This window comes from Symphalangus syndactylus, chromosome 11, assembly GCF_028878055.3.
Source record: "Symphalangus syndactylus isolate Jambi chromosome 11, NHGRI_mSymSyn1-v2.1_pri, whole genome shotgun sequence".
Lineage (NCBI taxonomy): Eukaryota > Metazoa > Chordata > Mammalia > Primates > Hylobatidae > Symphalangus > Symphalangus syndactylus.
Window position 1 is genome coordinate 24,992,666 of NC_072433.2, and position 23,703 is coordinate 25,016,368.

Consider the following 23,703-nt stretch of genomic DNA (forward strand, 5'->3'; position numbering starts at 1 on the left):
CCACCACACCCAGCTAATTTTTTTTGGTCATTAGTTATCATTAGTTTATTATAAGAGAAATATGGAAATTATTTACATGATGAAAGATTTCAGAACTCCTTCCTTCCTTCCTTTCTTTCTTTCTCCTTCCTTTCCTTCTTTTCTTTCTTTCTCTTTCTTTTCTTTCTTTCTTTCTCTTTCTTTTCTTTCTTTCTTTCTCTCTCTCTCTCTCTCTCTCTCTCTCTCTCTCTCTCTCTCTCTCTCTCTCTCTCTCTCTCTCTCTCCTCTCTCTCTCTCTCTCTCTCTTTCTTTCTTTCTTTCCCCTCTCTGGCCCAGGCTACAATCTACTCGGCTTGCTGCTGCCCGCGCCGCGGACTGCCTGGGACTGCCGGCGCGCGCCACCGCTGCCTGCCTTTTCTCCTTTGGATGCAGGCACGCGTTCGCCATCTTGGCCACGCTGGTCGCCAGCTCCTGACGCCGAGTGCTCTGCCCGCCTCAGCCTCCCGAGGTACTGGGACTACAGACGGAGTCTCGCTCACCCAGTGCTCGGTGTTGCCCGGGCTGGAGGGCGGTGGCGTGGTCTGGCCTCGCAGCAGCCTCTACCCCCCGGCCGCCTGCCTTGGCCTGCCAGGGTGCTGGGATTGCAGCCCCTGCCCGGCCGCCGCCCCATCTGGAAGGTGGGGAGCGCCTCTGCCCGGCCGCCCCGTCTGGGAGGTGAGGAGCACCTCTGCCCGGCCGCCCCGTCTGGGAAGTGAGGAGCGCCTCTGCCCGGCCGCCCCGTCTGGGAAGTGAGGAGCGCCTCTGCCCGGCCACCCACCGTCTGGGAAGTGAGGAGCGCCTCTGCCCGGCCACCCACCGTCTGGGAAGTGAGGAGCGCCTCTGCCCGGCCACTCTGTTTGGGAAGTGAGGAGCGCCTCTGCCCGGCCGCCCCGTCTGGGAAGTGAGGAGCGCCTCTGCCCGGCCACCCATCGTCTGGGAAGTGAGGAGCGCCTCTGCCCGGCCTCCCATCGTCTGGGAGGAAGTGAGGAGCGCCTCTGCCCGGCCGCCCCGTCCGGGAGGAAGTGAGGAGCGCCTCTGCCCGGCCGCCCCGCCCGGGAAGAAGTGAGGAGCGCCTCTGCCCGGCCGCCCCGTCCGGGAAGAAGTGAGGAGCGCCTCTGCCCGGCCGCCCCCGTCCGGGAAGAAGTGAGGAGCGCCTCTGCCCGGCCGCCCCGTCTGGGAAGTGAGGAGCGCCTCTGCCCGGCCGCCCCGTCTGGGAAGTGAGGAGCGCCTCTGCCCGGCCACCCACCGTCTGGGAAGTGAGGAGCGCCTCTGCCCGGCCACCCACCGTCTGGGAAGTGAGGAGCGCCTCTGCCCGGCCACCCACCGTCTGGGAAGTGAGGAGCGCCTCTGCCCGGCCACCCACCGTCTGGGAAGTGAGGAGCGCCTCTGCCCGGCCACCCACCGTCTGGGAAGTGAGGAGCGCCTCTGCCCGGCCACCCACCGTCTGGGAAGTGAGGAGCGCCTCTGCCTGGCCACCCACCGTCTGGGAAGTGAGGAGCGCCTCTGCCCAGCCGCCCCGTCTGGGAAGTGAGGAGCGCCTCTGCCCGGCCACCCATCGTCTGGGAAGTGAGGAGCGCCTCTGCCCGGCCACCCATCGTCTGGGAAGTGAGGAGCGCCTCTGCCCGGCCACCCTGTCTGGGAAGTGAGGAGCGCCTCTGCCCGGCCGCCCCGTCTGGGAAGTGAGGAGCGCCTCTGCCCGGCCTCCCATCGTCCGGGAAGAAGTGAGGAGCGCCTCTGCCCGGCCGCCCCGTCTGGGAAGTGAGGAGCGCCTCTGCCCGGCTGCCCCATCTGGGAAGTGAGGAGTGCCTCTGCCCGGACACCCATCGTCTGGAAAGTGAGGAGCGCCTCTGCCCGGCTGCCCCATCTGGGAAGTGAGGAGCGCCCCTGCCCGGCCACCCATCGTCTGGGAAGTGGGGAGCGCCTCTGCCCGACCACCCATCGTCTGGGAAGTGAGGAGCGCCTCTGCCCGGCCACCTATCGTCTGGGAAGAAGTGAGGAGCGTCTCTGCCTGGCCGCCCCGTCTGGGAAGTGAGGAGCCCCTCTGCCCGGCCGCCCCGTGTCTGGGTAGAAGTGAGGAGCTCCTCTGCCTGGCCGCTCCGTCTGGGAGGTCTACCACGGAGGCCAGAAGCAATGTGGGGGCTGGACGTGGTGGCTCACGCCTGTGGTCCCGGCACTCTGGGGGGCGAGGTGGGTTGATCACTTCGGGCTAGGAGTTCGAGACCAGTCTGGCCAACTTGGCGAAACATGAAGAATACAACAGACAAACCAACCAACCAACTCAATGACAACAAAACAGGTCTACCCTGGAGTCATACTCTAATTTTTTCTATTTTCCTCCCTTTCTGATCCTTTATCCCACTTTCTTTTTCTTCCTCTTCCTTCTCCCTCTTCTTTGTCAAATAGAGGATTGAGTTATTATCACTGATCCATATAAAGTCCCTCTCTCATTTATTTTAACTCCCACCCCCATTTCTATTCCCCGACTTCCCATGTGCAACCTTCCTAATATGTTTGATACGTATCTTTTTGTTTGTATGTATTTTTAGAAAATGTTTATTGTTTTTGTATGCAAAAAAAATTAATAAAAAAAAAAAAAGATTTCAGAACTTCAGTGGAATAGGCAGCTTCACAGTGATGCCATTTCAGTAGTGACTTATTTCAGTCTACGTACTTTCCAAGAATGTCACCATCTCTAAATAGGAGATAATCCTTGTCATCTAGAACTACTTTGGTGCCTCTCTATTCTGGGAGAACTTTATCTCCAACTTTCACGCCAACTGGTTGAATCTCTCCACCCTTCCTTTAGAATCCGATCCAACAGCGACTACCGTTGCTGCAATACTTTTCCTTGAGATTTTTCTGGAAGCATAATTCCTCCTTTGGTTACAGTTTCAGCAGCACTCCTTTCAACCAATACTCGGTCAGAGAGTGAAAGAAACTTTCTAAATGCTTGTCCTGCCATGACTCCCTCCGCCTCAGACTCGTACTCTGCTCTTCTGTAGCGACGCAAGGAGAGACCTGCGGTCTGACCCTGGCGACACGTGAAAAGACCGCCTGGGCGCAGGCGCACTCGCCCCAGCCCTCGCCGGTCGCCCCCTTATACCTCCCCATGAGGGAGGGCGGTCGCCCCGAGGCGTGCAGAAATTCGCCCCAAGGGCCCTGCGCAGGCCACTGACGCGGGAACTGGGAGACGACACACTCAGCTAATTTTTTTTTTTTTTTTTTTTTTTTTTGAGATGGAGTCTTGCTCTGTCGCCCAGGCTGGAGTGCAGTGGCGCAATCTTGGCTCACTGCAAGCTCCGCCTCCCGGGTTCACACCATTCTCCTGCCTCAGCCTCTCCGAGTAGCTAGGACTACAGGTGCCCGCCACCACGCCTGGCTAATTTTTTTGTATTTTTAGTAGAGATGGGGTTTCACCATGGTCTTGATCTCCTGACCTCGTGATCCGCCCACCTCGGCCTCCCAAAGTGCTGGGATTACAAGCGTGAGCCACCGCGCCCGGCTCAGCTAATTTTTTGTATTTTTAGTAGAGACAGTGTTTCGCCATGTTGGCCAGGCTGGTCTAGAACTCCTGACCTCAGGTGATCCACCTGCCTCGGCCTCCCACAGTGCTGGGATTACAGGCTTGAATCACCACGCCCGGCCCTAACTCTTATTTTTTAATTTTTCATTTTTTGTAGAGACAGGGTCTCTGTATGTTTCTCAGGCCAGCCTTGAATCCCTGGGCTCAAGTGATCCTCCTCCCTAGGCCTCTCAAAGTGCTAGGATTACAGGCCTGAGTCACCACACCTGGCTCCCTCCCAACTCTTGGGTTTTAGGGAAATTGGAATCATGGCCAGTCCCTAGGATCAGTCTTTTGTTGCTGTTGCTTTTTGAGATAGTCTCACTTTGTCACCCAGGGTGGAGTGCAGTGGCACGATCTCAGCTCACTGTAGCCTCCACCTCCCAGGTTCAAACGATTCTTCTGCCTCTGCCTCTGGAGTAGCTGGGACTACAGGTGCGCACCACCACGCCCGGCTAATTTTTTGTATCTTTAGCAGAGATGAGGTTTCACCATGTTGGCCAGGCTGGTCTCGAACTCCTGACCTCAGGTGATCTACCTGCCTTGGCCTCCCAAAGTGCTGGGATTACAGGCATGAGCCACTGCATCTGGCCTAGGACCAGTCTTTAAAAGACTCCTCTGAAAGACCCCTTTGACCATCTGGATTGGTTTGCAAATAGCCCTCCTCGACACATGTTCCCACCTGTGGAGGAAACATGCTGTGCTGTGTCATGTGACCTGAGAACCAAAAGTGGCCCTTGTGGGAGGGCTGGGAGGATGCTCTCACCATCGTCCATGGCCAAGACCATGACTTCATAGATGTTGTTCCTCACAAACCGCTCATCCTCACGGTCTAGAGTGCCCACAGCTGTGACCTGCCCACTGTCTGGGTCCATGGCTAGCCACCCTGCTGGGTCTCTCAGGATGCGGTAGCTGGAGAGGAAAAGTTGAGACGAGTCACATCCAGAATATTTAGAATTCTGATGTCGTCATTCAGGGCCTCCTCATACCAACTGGCAGATGGCCTCTGGGCTCCTAAGCAGGATCATATGGAAAATGCACCTCGCCCATAAACGGGGGCCTAAAGCAGCAGGTGTAGGAGTCCCAAGAGGGATACATGACAGAGTGAGAAATACCTGCCCCCAAACCCCTATTCAGTCTTCAGCCTCAAAGAGGGTAGGAAGAAGAGGACCTATGCAGGAGGGATATTCCTATTTAACAATCTCCGTGGTAATCAGAACAAACGTTGGCCATAATCACCCACCCACCAACTGTACCAGTACGTGCTGCTCACTGAGCCCAGCTCCTGAGTACCTGATCTTTTGATTCTCCTTGTCAGGGTCTTTTGCGGTGTAGACACACACAGGCTCCCCAGTGGGGATGCCCTCCTGGACCTCAATGACTTTGGAGGGTGGGACAAACACGGGTGCCTCATTCACATCCTCCACATGGACCACTACAGTGGCTGTGGAGGTTGGGAGCTTCAGCCCAAAAGGAGCCTCGTTGGTCACTTCAATGTACAGGGTGTGCTGGTTTTTGGCCTCAAAATCCAAACCCTAGGAGAGAAGAGGAAGAAGGACCTGGACCACCATTTTGAGAGGAGGCCCCGTGCAGTGCAGTTGAGATGTGAGAAGGAAAGAGCCCATACTGAGGGGCTTGAGGCCCCCACTAGCAACAACGCTGCCCATTCTCTGTCCCATAAACACTCCCGTGTTTCCTGAGTGCACATCTAATGGGGCCTCTCAGACCATCCTAAAGGTAACTGTATTAATAAGCCCTAGAACAATGGTTCCCAGTGGAGTGGTGGTAATGTTTGAGAAAACTGGGGGGCCTGGCATTGTGGCTCATGCCTGTAAATCCAGCACTTTGGGAGGCCAAGGCTGCCGGATTGCTTGAGACCATTATTTGAGACAGCATATTGCTCTGTCACCTAGGCTCGAGTGCAGTGGCTTGATTATGGCTCACTGCAGCCTCGACCTTCTTGGGCTTAAGTGACCTTCCCACTTCAGCCTCCTGGGTAGCTGGGACTACAGGTGTGTGCCACCACATCCAGCTTTTTTTTTTTGAGACGGAGTCTCACTCTGTCATCCAGGCTAGAGTGCAGTGATGCGAACTCGGCTCACTGCAACCTCCGCCTCCCGGGATCAAGCGATTCTCCTGCCTCAGCCTCTCGAGTAGCTGGGACTACAGGCATGTGCCACCACGCCCAGCTAATTTTTGTATTTTTAGTAGAGACGGGTTTCACCATGATGGCCAGGCTGGTCTCGAACTCCCAACCTCAGGTGATCCATCCGCCTCGGCCTCCCAAAGTGCTGGGATTACAGGCATGAGCCATCGTGCCCGGCCCCAGCTAATTTTTTGTACTTTTAGTGTAGACAGGATTTCTCCATGTTGTCCAGGCTGGATTTTCTCTTTTTTTTTTTTCTTTTTTTTGAGACAGTCTCGCTCTGTCACGGAGGCTGGAGTTCAGTGGCCCGATCTCGGCTCACTGCAAGCTCCACCTCCCAGGTTCATGCCATTCTCCTGCCTCAGCCTCCCGAGTAGCTGTGACTACAGGTGCCCGCCACCATGCCCGGCTAATTTTTTTGTATTTTTAGTAGAGATGGGGTTCCACCATGTTAACCAGGAGGATGGTCTCAATCTCCTGACCTCGTGATCCGCCCACCTCGGTCTCCCAAAGTGCTGGGATAACAGGCGTGAGCCACAGCGCCCAGTCTGGATTTTTTCTTTATTTTAGTTAGGACATTCTCTATTCTTAGAAATCATGAGTTAGGTTAGTTATATTTTATAAATGAACTTCATTTCACATCATTTAACAATGTCGAAGTGGCATTACAAAGTATTTGTTGCAGAAAAGAGGACAGCAAACCCCAGTCTTTAAGACACATTATTTCATACAATATTTTATACCCTGTTTCTCAAACCACACCATTCTTCATAGTAAACCAGGAAGTAAAAGAAACTGATGCAAGATTAGGCCCATCTTCTTTTTTTTCTTTTTTAGTGCCGATGGGATCTCGCTATGTTCACCAGGCTGATCTGAAACTCCTGGCCTCAAGTGATCCTCCCACCTCAGCCTCCTAAACTGCTGGGAATAAGTGTAAGCCACTGCGCCCAGCCTTATTCAGACTTTTTGACCCAACCCACGTCCTATACTCCAATAAAAACAAAAATACATAGACACAAAAAAGAGACTTTTAGAGAGGCAAGAGTGTGCCTCAGTGATTCAAAACATTTGTTTATTATCTAAACACCTAGACATGAGTTTTAGAGTAAATGCAGTCAGCATGGATTTCAATAAAATGGACCCTCTATGTGAGACTGATTCGGGGCAGCCATTGGACACTGTGGTCTGGGAGGAGGCTCCACTGATGTGCTTCAATTAGATCAGTGACTCTTACCTATTTATGAAGTGGGCTCCTGGGTAAGATTTAGTTTGAACAAAGGGACTCCCCAACACAAGAGTGGTAGAACAGTGATGGGAGCCTCTGGGCTGGTGCGATTCCTGGACTAGCCCACGGTAGACAGTGGCTCCTCATCCTAAAGCCTGCAGACCTGACTGCCCCAGGTATAGCCATTGTCTGAGGCCCGAACTGACTCACCTTCCTGGTTGTCAGGATGCCCTGGTTGCTCTCAGGGTGGGTGGTGATGGTAAAATGGTCCCCGTCGTCACCGCCCACGATGAGGTAGGTGGCACACCACGCTGGTGAGTTGGGGGCATCCAGATCAGTGACTGTCAGCCTCTGCACCTCATGGCCCACTGCATTCTCAGGCACACGGGCCTCGTACTGTCAGTGTGAGAAGCACAGCACTATCAGAGCAGAGAATGACTGTCCTACTCCAGAGGGTGAGAAGCCTCCATCCAACCTCAGGGGATCCCCATGCCTTTACCCTTTCCTGGACCACCCACCTACTTTGCGGGGTTTCAGGGTATACACAGCGGCAGGATGTCCCCAGCAGCAGCCTTGCAGCTGCTGGCACAGACCACATCAATTTTGTGTCTGCTTTCCCTACACGCAGGGGCCTGATGTTCCAGAAATCTCACAGGTTTGCATGCCTAAGCCCCTGCCACATGTAGCTATCTATCCAGCTGAGATCAGAAAGGAATAAGGAAGGTGGCAAGAAGAGCTAGGTGCCTGAATGGGCTGGGGCACTGAACAGGAATTTTTTTGGAGGTTCTGGGACATGTGACAAAGACTGGAAAATCAGTTGCTCGGAACAAAATTTTTTTTTTTTTTTTTTTTTAGACAGTCTCAGTCTGCCGCTCAGGCTGGAGTGCAGTGGTGTGATCTCGGCTCACTGCAACCTCCACCTCCCAAGCTCAAGCGATCCTCATGCCTCAGCTTCCCAAGTAGTTGGGACTACAGGCGTGCGCCACTGCACCTGGTTAGTTTTTGTATTTTTAGTAGAGACAGGGTTTTGCCATATTGGCCAGGTTGGTCTTGAACTTCTGGCCTCAAGTGTTCTGCCCGCCTTGGCCTCCCAAAGTGCTGGGATTACAGGCGTGAGCCACCGTGCCTGGCCTCATTATAAACTTCTATTCAGACCTAACGTTCAGAGCTGTCTACAGATGGAAGCGGGAGGATGTAATTGGCACCCTGATTGGCACTGAGTCCTCTGCCTTGGAGGTACGCAAGCATTCGCTGGGAAAAGATGGGCAGGTGTAGGTACAAGGAAAATATGTTTTCAAATCAACAAAGATTTTCATATCCAGCACTTCTTTTCGGGCATCGTGTTAGGAAATGTACATAGATTATTTCATTTGAAACTCAGAACAATGCAGCAGGTATTATCATTATCTCCTTTTCACAGATTAGGAAATGGGGCACAGACAGGTTAGGTAGTTTTCCTAAGGTCACACAGCCATAGTGCTGAGACTGGCATTTGAAGCAATATAGACTGGTTCCAGTTTCCTGAGAAAGGCAAACTTTGGTCCTTCGTTATCTGATGAGGGACTGAGTGAGGAAGGGGCATTACCTTCTGGGGGTCAAACACAGGAGCATTGTCATTGGCATCAAGGATCTCCACTACTGCCACTGCCGTGGTGGTGGAGCCGTCCCCATCCATGTCTGTGGCCTGGATGGTCAGTGTGTACTCAGGGACTTTCTGGGGAGAAAGAGAGGAGAGGGGAAGCCCATTGTGGGTTCAATCTGAAGGGTCCCTCCCCTGACCTCCAGGAAGCACTGGCTCATGGGTATGTGGATGGAGAGGAGGATCTCTCCCTATCATAATGCTGACTCCCTGACCACCCCTCACCCACTGCCAGGAGAACAGAAGCAGAGGATACTGTTGGAGAGGGAACCAGTGATCCAAATAGTTCTCCTGGGCCTGTCCTAGGGAAGCTTGGCATCACCTCCGACCCTTAACTGCTCCAGAATGAGTTTTGCTTTTGTTTTTGAGACAGGATCTTGCTCTGTCGCCCAGGTTGCAGTGTAGTGGCGTGATCTTGGCTCACTGCAACCTCCACCTCCCAGGTTCAAGTGATTCTCCTGCCTCAGCCTCCCAAGTAGCTGGGATTACAGATGCCTGCCACCACACCCAGCTAATTTTTGTATTTTTAGTAGAGACAGGGTTTCACCATGTTGGCCAGGCTGGTCTTGAACTCTTTACCTCAAGTGATCCTCCCGCCTTGGCCTCCCAAAGTGCTGAGATCACAGGCGTGAGCCACCATGCCTGGCCTCAGAATAAGAGTTTTGAGTGAGGATTTGGATAAAGGTATCAATTAGGAAACAGGCAGCAAATCCAGTATCCATGGAGCTAATTCTACTTTGTGAAACATAAGGGACCAATTTGGGTAATGTGCACACTAAGTGAGCCACTCTGAGAGGAAATGAGAAAACCTACAAAAAATACCAAAAGTAGGCATTTTACAGCTGCCTCCCAGCCCTGGAGGAGATTTAACAAGATTGGCTGGCAGCGGGCCACAGGCCCAAGAAACCAGGGGCATCGCATGTGAACCCAGCAGCAGCCATCCCACCTGACGTGGGTCCTCACTGTTCTGCCTTGGGCTTTGTGGGCAGGGATAGGAGCTTCTGCTCTCAGAGTCAGGCCCCAGCCTGGGCAAGTCTGGGTAGGCAGTACTTTCCCTAAGGGCCACTCACTTCCCGGTCCAGGCCACTGGAGATGACGCTGATGGTGCCTGTGCTCCGGTGAATGGTGAACATGAGGTCGTGTGGGTCCTTTGGTTCTTGGCTATGGATGGAGTAAGCAACCACCCCGTTGTAGGTGTGGATGGCATCATCCTCATCCGTGGCTGTCACCTGCATCACAGAAGTACCTGGAGAGAAGGGATGAGTATCTTTTCCTCCCAGTTCCAACTCCAGCCCTGTCTACTTCTGGAACTCTTTTTTTTCTTTTTCTTTTTTTTTTTTTTTTTGAGATGAAGTCTCACTCTATCACCCAAGCTGGAGTGCAATGGTGTGATCTCGACTCACTGCAACCTCTGCCTCCTGGGTTCAAGTGATTCTCCTGCCTCAGCCTCCTGAGTAGCTGGGATTACAGGTGCCCGCCACCACGCCCAGCTAATTTTTAAGTATTTTTAGTAGAGATAGGATTTCACCATGTTGAACCAGCTGGTCTTAAACTCCTGATCTCAAGTCATGTGCCTGCCTAGGCCTCCCGAAGTTCTAGGGTTCCAGGCATGAGCCACTGCGCCCAGCCTCCATCAGCCATGTTCTAACACCTCCAGTCTTTGCTGCATTCCCTGTGGCTGCCATGCACTCAGGAGCCTCACATTAGGTGCTCTGTATTACGTAACAGTCTGCACATGGTATTTCTAATCTTCACCACTCTTCAAGGTTGATATTATTCCCATTTTTAGACGTGAGAGATGAGGCTCAGAGGTCAAGAATATGCCCAGGATCACAGCCAGTAAAGAGGGCAAAGCCAAGATTCAAATCTAGGTCTTTGAAGCTCCAAAGCTAGTGGTTCCCAAGCTTGGCTGATCATCTGAAGCTTTAGGGAAAATTTCAAATATACAGATTCCAGAGCTCTGCTCTAGGATCATTCTTATTCAGGAACCTTGGGAGGGAAGGGGGGAGAATCTGGATTTTTAAGAAGATCCCAAGTAATCTGATACACAACCAAGGAAATCAGGTATGGTAGGATCTTTTAGCATTTAAGGGTGTGGGCCCAGCCCTGTAGCAGTCCCCTTCCCAGTCCTCTTACCTGGTAGGACTCCCTCTAAGACACTCCCTCGGAAGGTGTCCTGGGTAAACTTGGGCTTGTGGTCATTCTGGTCAGTCACGATGATGGAGATGTTCATGGGGTCCTCCACTGAGGCACCATTCTCTGACACAGCGTGGCCAAAGAGCTGTGGGGTACACAGCTCTGGGGTCAGCCTGGTGCCACCCACCTCACCAGGCCTAGGACCCCACTTCTGAGGGGACATTTACAGTAGACACTAAAGGCTACTTGCCTCATACTTGGCAATCTCCTCCCGGTCCAGTGGCTTATTCAACAACAACCAGCCTGTCTCCTTCTCTACAGCGAAGATACCCTCAGGTGGGCTGTCTGCCCCCGGCCCTGTGATGCTGTAGAAAATCTTGGTGTCTCTATCTTTATTAGACTTGAGCTGGAGGGAAAAGAAAATGGCAGCTGACAAAGTAACAAATATCCCATGACTCGGACAAAGAGTCCTCTGTGAAGACGGGCACTGCCATAGGAGAATCTGCTCACAAAGGAGAGGGTTTTCTGTCTCGGCCCCCACATTCAGTAGCAAGAAATCTCATGCAGGCCTTTGGATGGGGGTCCCTGGGGCCACCAATGCTTCCCAGGAGAAGGCACAGTCGTACCTGATTCAGTCTCTGGGGGAAGGGACCCTTGCCATTTTCAGGGACAGATATTGGAGCAACCACCCAATCTCTCTTGTGTCTTCGTAAGATACGTTTGGATGGGAAGATCTTCAATGGATTCCTTTCCTTCAGCGACCTTCTTTCCTGCAAGGAGAGAAACTCCTTAACCCAGATGTGCAAATAGCTGGGACATGCTCAACATCCTCTCACCTATAAGAGTTAAGGGTGGCTGGGCATGGTAGCTCATGCCTATAATCCCAGTACTTTGGGAGGGTCACTTGAGCCCAGGAGTTCGAGAGCAGCCTGGGCAAGATAGCAAGACCCTAAGTTAAATTAAAAAAAAAAAAGTTAAGGGTGGAGACCTAGATGAGCCTATTGCAAGGGAAACTCGGTGTTTACTTATACAGGAGGACCAGTGAAATATAATACAGCACATCCATCTAGTGGAATACTGTGCAGCTCTAAAAATAAGAATGAGTATGCTCTCTATGTGCCAACAGGGAAAGATCTTTTTTCTTTCTTTTCCTTTTTTTGAGATGGAGTCTCGCTGTGTCACCCAGGCTGGAGTGCAGTGGCACGATCTCGGCTCACTGCAACCTCTGCCTCCCGGGTTCAAGTGATTCTCCTGCCTCAGCCTCCTGAGTAGCTGGGATTACAGGCATCTGCCACCATGCCCAGCTAATTTTTGTATTTTTAGTAGAGATGGAGTTTCACCCTATTGGCCAGGCTGGTCTCGAACTGCTGACCTCAAGCAATCCGCCCGCCTCGGCCTCCCAAAGTGCTGGGGTTACACATGTGAGCCACTGCACTCGGCCTGATTTTTTTTTTTTTTTTTTTTTTTGAGACAGAGTCTCGCTCTGTCGCCCAGGCTGGAGTGCAGTGGCGCAATCTCGGCTCACTGCAAGCTCCGCCTCCCGGGCTCACGCCATTCTCCTGCCTCAGCCTCCCAAGTAGCTGGGACTACAGGCGCCCGCCACCACGCCCGGCTAATTTTTTGTATTTTTAGTAGAGACGGGGTTTCACCGTGGTCTCGATCTCCTGACCTCGTGATCCGCCCGCCTCGGCCTCCCAAAGTGCTGGGATTACAAGCGTGAGCCACCGCGCCCGGCTCTGATTTTTGATTTATGCTGTCAAATGAAAAGATTAAGGTGTAGGGCAGCTTAATAGAGTTAGCATTTTATTTAACAAACACATTGTGCTTAATATGTGCCAGGCACTGTTCCACCTTTTGTGTAAAAGGGTAGGAAATAAGACCATATAGTCGTATTTTCTTGTATATGGATGAAGTCAGGGAGAATACAGAAAAAAACTAATAGTGGCTATCTGTGGAAAGAGGGTAGACATTGTGCTGTGCTGATATACTGTTAAGTAGGAAAAGAAAGGTACAGACATGTGAACAGCATCCTAGCTTTTGCATAAGGAAAAGAATCTGCTTTTATATATGTATATATACGAAATAGGTAACATGTAAAAACATGTATAATATAAATAAATATGTAACACATATAAGTATAGACTATATATAAACTCTGGAAGGAAAGAAACTAGGAACAGTGGTTAACTGCGTGAAGGGGTGAAGGGGGCTTTGGGCAAATGGAGGCAAACAAGGGGAGATTATTTATTGTATAGCTTATTAATATTTATTTTTGAACCACATGGCTATATTAGCTATTCAAAAATTAAAACGAAGTGTGGCCAAGCACCCCAGGTGTATCTTCCTGGAGGCTCATGGGATTGGCAGGCCTGCATTTAGAACTGCCTTCAGTTGGGGTTAACGTGGATGATAAGGGAAGGAAGTAAAGGGAGGTGGAAGAGGGAATCCGAGGGACCCAGTACAGTGGGTGATTACTCACAAGGCAGCTCTTGGCTCCACTGGCCTGACCTCAGGCACCGCTGCTGGGTAGCTGCAAGCACTACCCCCCTCAGATCAGTGCTCACGCCCAAGCTGTGGGCAGCTGAGGACTAACACTAGCTCCTCTGAAGGGTTGACTTGGCTCACAATGGCCACAGCAACCAAGGGCTCCTGGCCAGCAATCTGGGCATGCACAGAGAACATCTTTCTTTTGTCCTGCAGGTGGACATGGTGTTTTACCTGGATTGTCTCGCCATTCCGCACAGTGAAGTCATCATTATCAGTGCTAAACAGAGCTGGCTCTTGCCCAGGGCAGCCCATGAATACTGTGAGGAAGGGGAAAAGAGAGCATTAGGAACGCAGGAGTATTCTGGAAGTTGCCCCAGGAAACGAGACTGATAAGAGTCCTCTGACTGGATCCAGGACTGCTAAGTGGCTGCAGAAGGGGGACTTGGCTTACTTTCTCTGACCAGGAGTGTGACTAATACAAGTTTCAGATGAGGCTTCCAAGTTTGGTTTCAAGACGGAAGATCGCCTCGTGATCAGCTTGTGGGTCAAACTCTTCTTTGTTCTTGGTCCCAGAGGACCAAGATCATAGACATTCAGGGACATTAGCCCCAGGTGGCCTCATGTGACATGGGGTTAACTAAGGTCATAGCTAGAGGCAGAAGATTTTCTGAAGGCTGCGAGTCTATTTACACACAATATATATGCCCACACGGATCACTTGGACAACCTTTGGTTGTTTCAGTTCACTTCGCTCCTTCTGAATCTCCAATGCTTGGCTACTCTTTAAACAAGCACTCCGAGTTAGTAACCACCATTCACCAGCTGGAGGTGAATTTCATCCTTACAACGATGATACCGAGGTAGGTATTATCCCCCGCCTTTTTTTTTTTTCTTTTCTTTTCTTTTTTTTTTTTTTTTTTGAGACAGAGTCTCGCTCTGTCACCAGGCTGGAGTGCAGTGGCACAATCTCAGCTCACTGCAACCTCCACCTCCTGGGTTCAAGCAATTCTCCTGCCTCAGCCTCCTGAGTAGCTGGGGTTACAGGTGTGTGCCACCATGCCCAGCTAATTTTTGTTTTTTAGTAGAGATTGGGTTTCACCATGTTGGCCAGGCTGGTCTTGAACTCCTGATCCTGTGATCCACCTGCCTCAGTCTCCCAAAGTGCTGGGATTACAGACGTGAGCCACCACGCCCAGCCCCCTTTTCAAAGATTAGAAAACTGAGGTTCAGAGGCCAGGTCTACCTGACTCCAAGACGCACACTAGAGAATATTCACAACCAACGTTGTTACCTACTTTTATGGCCAACGCAAGAAATCAGATAATCTGCCAGGGGCTACACCCTGGCTCTGTCAGCACCATGCTCTTCTCAGTGCTCCCATTTTTGCTAGGCTGCAACATAACAAAGACCACAAGGACGATCCCACGCCTGTCCATAGATATGTCAGGCGAGGGCACCAACTGTCCTTTCAGAAAGGCTTTTAGTTTCAGATTATTATTTTGGTTTAAAAATATCTTTCCTTAAAATAAGAAAGGATAACAGATAAGGTGTTTTTTTTTTTTCAATTTTTATATTTTTTATTTTTTGGAAACAGAGTCTCACTCTGTCACCCAGACTGGAGTGCAGTGGTGCGATCTCGGCTCACTGCAACCTCCACCTCCCAGGTTCAAGTGATTCTTCTGCCTCAGCCTCCTGAGTAGCTGGCACTACAGGTGTGCACCACCATGCCCAGCTAATTTTAGTATTTTTAGTAGAGATGGGGTTTCACCATGTTGGCCAGGCTGGTCTCGATCTCCTGGCTTCAAGCAATCCACCCACCTGGCCTCCCAAAGTTCTGGGATTTACAGGAGTGAGCCACTGCACCCGCCTCTACACGAATTTTTTTTTTAATTAGCTGGGCATGATGGTATGCACCTGTTCCAGCAACTTGGGAGGCTGAGGTGGGAGGATCATTTGAGCCCATGAGTTTGAAGCTGCAGTGAGCTGTGACGGCACCACTGTACTCCAGCAAGACCCGTATCTCTAAGAAAAAAAAAAAAAAAAAAGGAGTTGATCAGGGGCTAGAGACAGAGAGAGGGGGGAGGGGAGCTACTGCCTAATGCCTAATGAATACAGTTTCTGTTGGGGATGATGAAAAAGTTCTGGAGATAGATAATGGCAATGTTGCACAACACTGTGGATATACTTAGTGCTACTGAATTATTTACTTAAAAATGGTTGAAATGATAAATTTTATGTTATGCCTATTTTAACACACACACAAACAAAAGTCTGATATGGGAGGACAATCGCTTTGGAAAACAATTTGGCAGTACATATTGATATATGAATTCCCTAAGACCCAGCAAGTCCACTGTGATGTACAGATCCAACAAAAATACACTCGCCAAAACATATGTATTATAATGTTCATAACAGCACTATTCATAATAGCTAAGTTAGAATCGGCCCAAACGATGAGGGAGAATGGGCAGAAACATTGGGGTATATTCACGTAATGAAGTGAATGAAGCACAAGGACAGGCAACAACATGGGAAATTTAACAAACATAAGGTTGAGTAGTAGAAGCCAGATATGAGAGGACATATGCATGATTCCACTGACAGGAAGTTCACAACGAGGCAAAACTCATCCAGGCAAAGGAAGTTAAGACACTGGCCATCTTTTAGGCAGTGGACTCAGTGAATGGGAGAGGACAGAGGTGCTTGGGGACCCTAAAGAGCTGCCTCAGAGCCCAAGAGCTTACCACACACAGAAAGATCCTCTGTGGGAAGGCTGGAATGTGATCACGAGAAAGAGAAGATTGCTTAGGAACCAGCCCTGCCTCCTTGACGACATCCCCACTGAGGAGTGCTGGGCTGTGACGTGCTTGGCCAGTGGGAGGAAGGGGAAAGGGGATCTGGGCCTGATTCAGTTCCAGAGGGTCCCAGGGGCCACACGATCCCCAGGGTGGCCCTGCCCTTTATTGCCAGCACACAGCTTTGTAGACTCATCTTCTGAGCAATGCTGCTTTGCCTTAGTGCTAGAAGGACCAGGAAGGATACTGTGGCAAAGGTTAAATCATTTTCAATATAGGGCGAAAGTTAAATAATCTATGGGGGCACTTACTCCATAGGTCATTTATCCAGCTATGCAATATAACACTTTATATAGGGAAGTTCTTATACTATGATAGTAAAACAAAATAAGTAGAATGCAGAACTACTACATAATACATGTAACTATGCACAGAAAAATGACTGAAAGGAAATGACCTTTCCCAATGATTAAGGTCATTAGAAACTTATTTTCAAGTTCACTGCAATAACCATTTGGCCATGACTACCTGTTGACAACTTATTTTCTCAATTTTTCTGCAGGTCCAAGTTTTCCCTTAACACGAGTTGTGTCCCTCCAAAATTCTTACGTTGAAGTCCTAACCACTGGTACCTAAAATGGCCATTGTATGTGAAGATAGGGACCTTAAAGAGGTAATTAAGGTAAAATGAAGTCGGCCAGGCACAGTGTCTCATGACTGTAATCCCAGCACTTTTGGAGGGCAAGATGGGCGGATCAGGAGGGATGGGAAGTCAGGAGTTTGAGACCAGCCTGGCCAACGCAGTAAAATCCCGTCTCTACTAAAAATACAGAAATTAACCAGGCATGGTGGCCTGCGCCTCTAGTCCCAGCTACCTGGGAGGCTGAGGCAGGAGAATCGCTTGAACCCAGGAGACAGAGGTTGCAGTAAGCCGAGATCGCACCACCTCACTCCAGCCTGGACAACAGAGCAAGATCCATCTCAAAAAAAAAAAAAAAAAGGCAAAATGAACTCATTAGGGTAGGCCCTAATCCAGCATGACTGGTATCTTTAGAAGAGGAAGAAGTTTGGTTTGGACACAGGTAGTTACAGAGGGAAGACCACGTGAAACCACAGGGAGAAGTTGTCCATCTATAAGCCAGAACTATAAGAAAATAAATTTCTGTTGTTTAAGCCACCCCAGTACCTGGCACTTTGTTATGGCAAACCTAACAAGTGGGCATCAAATCTCAGCTGGGCATAGTGGCATGCACCTGTAGTACCAGCTACTTGGGAGGCTGAGGTGGGCAGATTGCTTGAGCCCAGGAGTTTGAGTCCAGCCTGGCCAATATAGCTAGACACTGTCTCTTAAAAAAAAAAAAGTACATCAATCTCAAATCCCTCCCCTTCTAAATTACTATTAATAGATAACATTTATCTACTACTTTTTTTTGTTTTTGTTTTTCTGAGAGAGTCTCGCTTTGTTACTCAGGCTGGAGTGCAGTGGTGCAATCTCAGCTTACTGCAACCTCCACCTCCCGAGCTCAAGCGATTCTCCTGCCTCAGCCCCTTGAGTAGCTGGGACTACAGGCGTGCACCACCACGCCCAGCTAATTTTTGTATTCTTACTAGAGACAGGGTTTCACCACATTGCCCAGGCTGGTCTCAAACTCCTGGCCTCAAGCAATCCACCCGCTTTGGCCTCCCAAAGTGCTGGGATTACAGGCATGAGCCACTGTGCCAGGTTGATTCAGTATTATTTAAAGCTGGACTGAAGACCCATGTGAAAGTCCCTCAAGAATCCATTAATTGGAAATATCGCTGCTGATGTGGAACTTGAATTAACTTATTAGGAATTTATGCTTTCTCATTTGGAAGATGGATACTACACTTCACAGAACCATCATGAGTAGCATACAAGTTGAAACTCCAAACTATGATGTAGTCCCAGCTGCTTAGGTAACTGAGGTGGGAAGATAGCTTGAGCCCAGGAGGTCGAGGTTACAGGGATCCGTGCTCTTGCCACTGCACCCCAGCTGGAGACAGAGCAAAACCATTTCAAGAAAAATAAACCCCAACCATGCATGTGTACACCCTCAGAACCTTACAAACCATTACCCACCATTTACCACATGAGGGCTGGGGGTGAGGAGTGGTGGTGGTGAGATGACTTGCCAAAGGTCAAACAGCTGGTGCGTGGAATTAGAATGAGAACCCAGGATGGTCAGGATCTAAAGCCAGGTTCTTCAGTGCAGCATTCATTCAGGAACTACTTAAGTGCTCCCTATGTGCTAATGACATTCTTTTTTTTTTTTTTTTTTTTTTGAGACGGAGTCTTGCTCTGTTGTGCAGGCTGGAGTGCAGTGGCATGATCTTGGTTCACTGCAACCTCCGCCTCCCGGGTTCAAGCGATTCTCCTGCCTCAGCGTCCCAAGTAGCTGGGATTACAGGAAGCCACCACCATACCCAGCTAATTTGTTGTTGTTGTTGTATTTTTAGTAGAGATGGGGTTTCACCATGTTGGCCAGGTTGATCTCGAACTCCTGACCTCAGATGACCTGCCTGCCTTGGCCTCCCAAAGTGCTGGGATTACAGGCGTGAGCCACCATGCCCGGCCTTAAAAATTATTTTTTAAAAATGAGATGGGGTCTGTGTTGCCCAGGCTGGTCTCAAACTCCTGGCATCAAGTAATCACCCGACTTTGGCCTTCCCAAATGCTGGGATTATAGCCATGAGCCACCACGCCTCACCGAGGGATAAGACTTTTTACTGTATACTTTTTTTTTTTTTTTTTTTTTGAGACAGAGTCTTGCTTGTTGCCTAGGCTGGAGGGCAGTGGTGCCATCTTGGCTCACGGAAACCCCCACCTCCCGGGTTCAAGCAATCCTCCCACTTCAGCCTCCCAAGTAGCTGGGATTACAGGCACCTGCCACTATGCTTGGCTAATTTTTTTATTTTTTAGTAGAGACAGGGTTTCGCCATGTTGGCCAGGCTGGTCTCAAACTCCTGGCCTCAGGTGATCCACCCGCCTCGGCCTCCCAAAGTGTTGGGATTACAGGTGTGAGCCACCACACTTGGCCTATTGTACACTCGTCTGAATTCTGACCATTGTGTCTGCATTAGTTATTGAAACACTGATTTTTTAAAAAACTAAAGGTCACCTTTTTTTTTTTTTTTTGGTAGATACAGGGTCTTGCTATGTTTCCCAGGCTGGTCTAGAACTCCTGGGCACAAGTGACCCTCCCACCTTGGCCTCCCAGTGTGCTGGGATTACAGGCATGAGCCACTGTGCCTGGCCACTTTTCTCAATCTTAAAACAGCCCTCTTCCTAAGGGAAGGTCTTCAGCCAGTAAAGGGCTAACCAGACAATTCTGTCAATTATTTCCTTTAAGGAGAGACTCAATGACTCCAGTCCTCTCCTACCAGGTTACCCAGCAGGAGGCTAATGGATTGACTCCCCTACTACTCAGAAGACTTAATCCCCAAAACTCTGAGAGCTGCTACTGCCCACCCCCCACCCCCACCAGGAGCTAGAAATCCTCTTCCCACTGTCTACAAAATCTGCTTCCCACTAGAGTGTATAACTCACTCTACTACCCTGTCTTCTGGCATATTTCCACTGTTACATGCTTCCAAATATTTGTAGCACAGTATCTGGGCTGTCCATCTATTCTTAGAAGGGACAGCGTCAACAACCAAGGAGAAGCCAATGGTCATGTATTATAGGTGTATGTGCCTCCTACTCAGGGTGCACTTTCCAGATACATCTGAGGGGCTGGCCCCATCAGCTCTAAACTGCTTTGAGTTGGGTACAGAGCACAACCAAGGGGCAATGGTCCAGACTGATAGGAATACGCTTCAAACACTCACTCTGTTCAGGATACCCAGCTAAGTGGTTTCCTACCCAAATCCTCACAAAATAACCTGCAAGGTGGTATTACTGCTCCCAATCTGACAACTCAGGAAACAAGAGGCTGCCAGGGGTTGAACTGCCCCAGGAAGCAGCAAGATCAGGTTTCAAATCCTGAAGGCAGGGAAACAATGAAGAATATGAAATTTGGAGTCCAGAAGACTTGGATTCCAATCCCTATAATGTCACTTATCTATCACATGATTGGGCAAATTGTATGAGTATATAGAAGCTCAGTTTCCTCATCTAGAAAATGAAACAATACCTACCTCATCAGGTTATTAGGAAGACTAAATGGGATAGTGTTCAAACAGCACTGAATACTGTGCCTGGCCCAGAGTAAGTAAGGTAAGCTCTCAATAAAAAGGTAACTTAGACTACTCACAATTAACCTAGGCTTCTGACATCCACATCCTGGCCTCTTTGTATGTATACCACCAAAAAATTCTCTCTCAAAGTGGGAAGAAGTTAGCTACAGCTGTATGCTTTACTCAACGGATGAAGCTGATCAAAGATGTTGACACACGGGACCAAAGGGCACAATAGGGAACTGGCTCAGTCTGCATTTGGAGAGGGCTGTTTTGTAGGGGTCCTCTGTGGTTTACCAGAGGAAGCAGAAGATGGAGATTTCACGAAAAAGCTGGCCTTTCTAGGGAAACTTGCTAGGCACATGTAGGAACATGAGTAGTCTTCTCTGCAAGCTATGAGTCAGAGAGAGTAAATGGTAAGCCCTGGGGCAGATCATTACAATTTCCTCCCAGATGCTTCCTGGCACCACTGGCTTGTATCACTAGTTTCAAAATGAAACCGATATGAAACCAGGTCTCTTCATCACCCATCCCTCCTTTACCCTGTCTTTTAATAGTCAGCGAAGTACTTGTAATCCCAGCACTTTGGGAGGCCGAGGCGGGTGGATCACGAGGTCAGGAGATCGAGACCACGGTGAAACCCCGTCTCTACTAAAAATACAAAAAATTAGCCGGGCGTGGTGGCGGGCGCCTGTAGTCCCAGCTACTCGGAGAGGCTGAGGCAGGAGAATGGCGTGAACCCGGGAGGCGGAGCTTGCAGTGAGCGGAGAGCGCGCCACTGCACTCCAGCCTGGGCGAGAGAGCGAGACTCCGTCTCAAAAAAAAAAAAAAAAAAAAAATAGTCAGCAAAGTAAACTGACTCCTGTTCCTAACTGCAGCATGGTTCCACAAGGCCACACATCTTGGCCAAATCACGGGGGCATGAATGGGCTTGCGTCAAACTTTCTGGGGCAAGTTGATGATGAGCATATGGGGCAATAGTTCAGAATTTAAGGCTGGAAAATGGAAGCCTAAACATAGCTCTTTCTTCCACACCCATCCAGGGCTTCGGACAGTCATTTGACCGCATTAGCCTCAGTTTCTCCCACAAAGATTCTGAATCACAAGGTCAATGAACCTGATGAAGAGGTGCCTGCTCTACCAATATAAATGGACAGCTTTTAGCACTGAGCCTAAATGTACATTTCCTAAAATATTGTCGGGGAAGGGAAAAAGGGAATCAGTAACCTGAGGCTGCTTCTAGAGAAATTAACAATTAATATCATAGAACACATTAAGTAGGTAAAAATAAATAAAAAGAGAAATTAACAACAAAAAAGCCAGAGCTCTATGTATCTGCACTCGATAGAAGACATCCAATGGAAACCAGGAGTCTCTGGCCTATGTTCAAAGCTCCTCTCTAAAGATCATCCTGCCAAGCCTGGCCTCGGGTCCTGAACTGGCGCCACTAATAAAACTTGGGCAAGAAGAGTTTGGTCCCTGGGGTACTAGAGCTATTGGGAAAAGAAAGCTTTTTAAATAGACTTATAAGAATTGATGGATGCTGGGCTGAGAACTCATTCCTCTTATGTTCCAGGCCTGCTTTTAGGTTGGAATTTGCCTAGACACCTCCATACTCCCAAGGGAACACCCTTGAAGGTCAGGAGCTTGTCTCTTCCTGGAGGTGCTATGTGGTCCTGATATCCAACATTACTGGATGTTCTGGCAAAATAAAACCACCCATCTCTCTGGAGACAAAATGTCCATCAAGTGATCAATCTCCACCAATTTCCCTACTAATCTCTGGGTATTTTGACTAGAAGAAAAGGAAAACATCATCTTAAACATATTGTGGTCAAAAGGCAGCCTGGGGAGTTGGGGGAAGAGATTGCCTAGGAAATTTCTATTCTAGCTTGGTTTAGGGACATATCTAGCTCACAAAACAAACAAATTTGTCCTTATAGCTATCACTACCTTCTGTTAAGGGATTGGGATAAGAGGGCACAGGGGAAAAGTAGGTGGAAGTGACTTGAAGAAAGATTCTGGCATTTTTCCTAAGTAAAACTACATATAGAAAAAAGTTCACCAACTAAGAAATACAAATTAAAAGGACAAGCGCTGTGTCACAGTTGGGAACTGGGTGCTGCTATATATGGCTAGGGGTGGGGGAATATTAACTGACACAACCTTTCTGGCAAATTAAAATGCCTTAAACAAGCCCGTTGACCCAGGAACTGTGCCAAGATACCATCTCAGATGTGACAAAACCACACCTGCCAGGATGTTCGTGACTTGCTTAATAGGGAAAAAAAGCAAAAAAAGGTCTCAACAACCTAACTCTCAACAGAACAGTTAATTATGCTGTGCCACAGTCATCCAAATGTCTAATCTACAGCCTTAAATATTATAAAAGAAAACCTACCCAGGAAAAAGTATTTTGCAGAGGGGGGAAAAAAGCAGGTCATAAAGCCATTTATAGCATAAGCCTGACAATTATTATATAAAATATTTATAGTTTTATTCTTGTACCATAAAGAAGAGAGGGAGAGGGGCTGAGCCCTGGTACCAAGGCTGTGGTTTGCCTCTCCCGTCACCAGGTATTTTCCATGCACACGAAAACCAAGATGGTGGCCAGTGAGCCAGACCTGTTTTGAGGAGACCCACAGGAGAGGTCACACGGCATCAAAGTGGGATGGGGGGAAGAGGCTGCACATGCTGGGATCCCAAGAGGCCTTGGGGCTACTGGATTCACTTGGGACCCGCCCCTGGGCATGCTGAGGCCCATTGCCCTTGCCAAGCAAGCTTGGTGCAGCTCCGCAAGGGCCTGCCAGAGCCCTGGGTGCACCTGTTGGGGGTCCAGGCCTTCTTCCCCAGAGCTGTAAGCAGAGCAGCTCCTGGAGGGCAACAGGACCCAGGTGGAGTGCAGCTACACCTGGCGGATGGCGCCCATCTACACACAGGCCCCCTGGACCTGGATCTTCTTACAGATAGGGCTGACGGGGTGTGTCAGGGCCTCAGCTTGGAGCCCTTCTCTGACCCAGCCAAGTAGAAGAGGAAGCTGGGATACTGGGGAGGCAAGCCTAGAGAGTGAGTGGTGAAATCATTCAGACTTGGGCCCTCTGTCTCAGATCAGATACCCTCAACAAAGACTTGGGTGGAAACATTGGGAAATGGACGATTGATTTCAAATATTCATTTGAAAAGACAAAGGTCCCGTATGGATGGTAGGCCCCCATTTTGCTTATCTTCCAGTTTTTCCACAGTAAACATGTATTTGATTTTCAATCAGAATTTGATGTGAGTTAGGCCAGGCGAGGTGGCTCATGCCTGTAATCCCAGCACTTTGGGAGGCCGAGGCGGACGGATCACGAGGTCAGGAGATCGAGACCATCCTGGCTAACACAGTGAAACCCCGTCTCTACTAAAAATACAAAAAATTAGACGGGTGTGGTGGCGGGCGCCTGTTGTCCCAGCTACTCAGGAGGCTGAGGCAGGAGAATGGCGTGAACCTGGGAG

At 49.6% G+C, this 23,703-nt stretch overlaps 1 protein-coding gene and 1 pseudogene across 7 annotated transcripts in view; both read right to left on the minus strand.

Moving 5' to 3' along the window:
- Positions 1-23,703, minus strand: part of CDH3 (cadherin 3) — a 170,542-nt gene that overhangs the window by 37,624 nt on the left and 109,215 nt on the right. For all 7 annotated transcript variants that reach the window (XM_055298425.2, XM_063611588.1, XM_055298423.1 and 4 more), the window contains 9 exons: positions 13,445-13,530; positions 11,353-11,496; positions 10,977-11,132; positions 10,727-10,871; positions 9,661-9,836; positions 8,537-8,665; positions 7,162-7,347; positions 4,874-5,115; positions 4,347-4,492 (listed from right to left, as the gene is read on the minus strand). In XM_055298425.2, the coding sequence (XP_055154400.1) occupies positions 4,347-4,492; positions 4,874-5,115; positions 7,162-7,347; positions 8,537-8,665; positions 9,661-9,836; positions 10,727-10,871; positions 10,977-11,132; positions 11,353-11,496; positions 13,445-13,530 (1,410 nt within the window). The remainder of the gene's footprint in view (positions 1-4,346; positions 4,493-4,873; positions 5,116-7,161; positions 7,348-8,536; positions 8,666-9,660; positions 9,837-10,726; positions 10,872-10,976; positions 11,133-11,352; positions 11,497-13,444; positions 13,531-23,703) is intronic.
- On the minus strand, positions 2,454-3,370 carry LOC134731688 (10 kDa heat shock protein, mitochondrial-like; annotated as a pseudogene).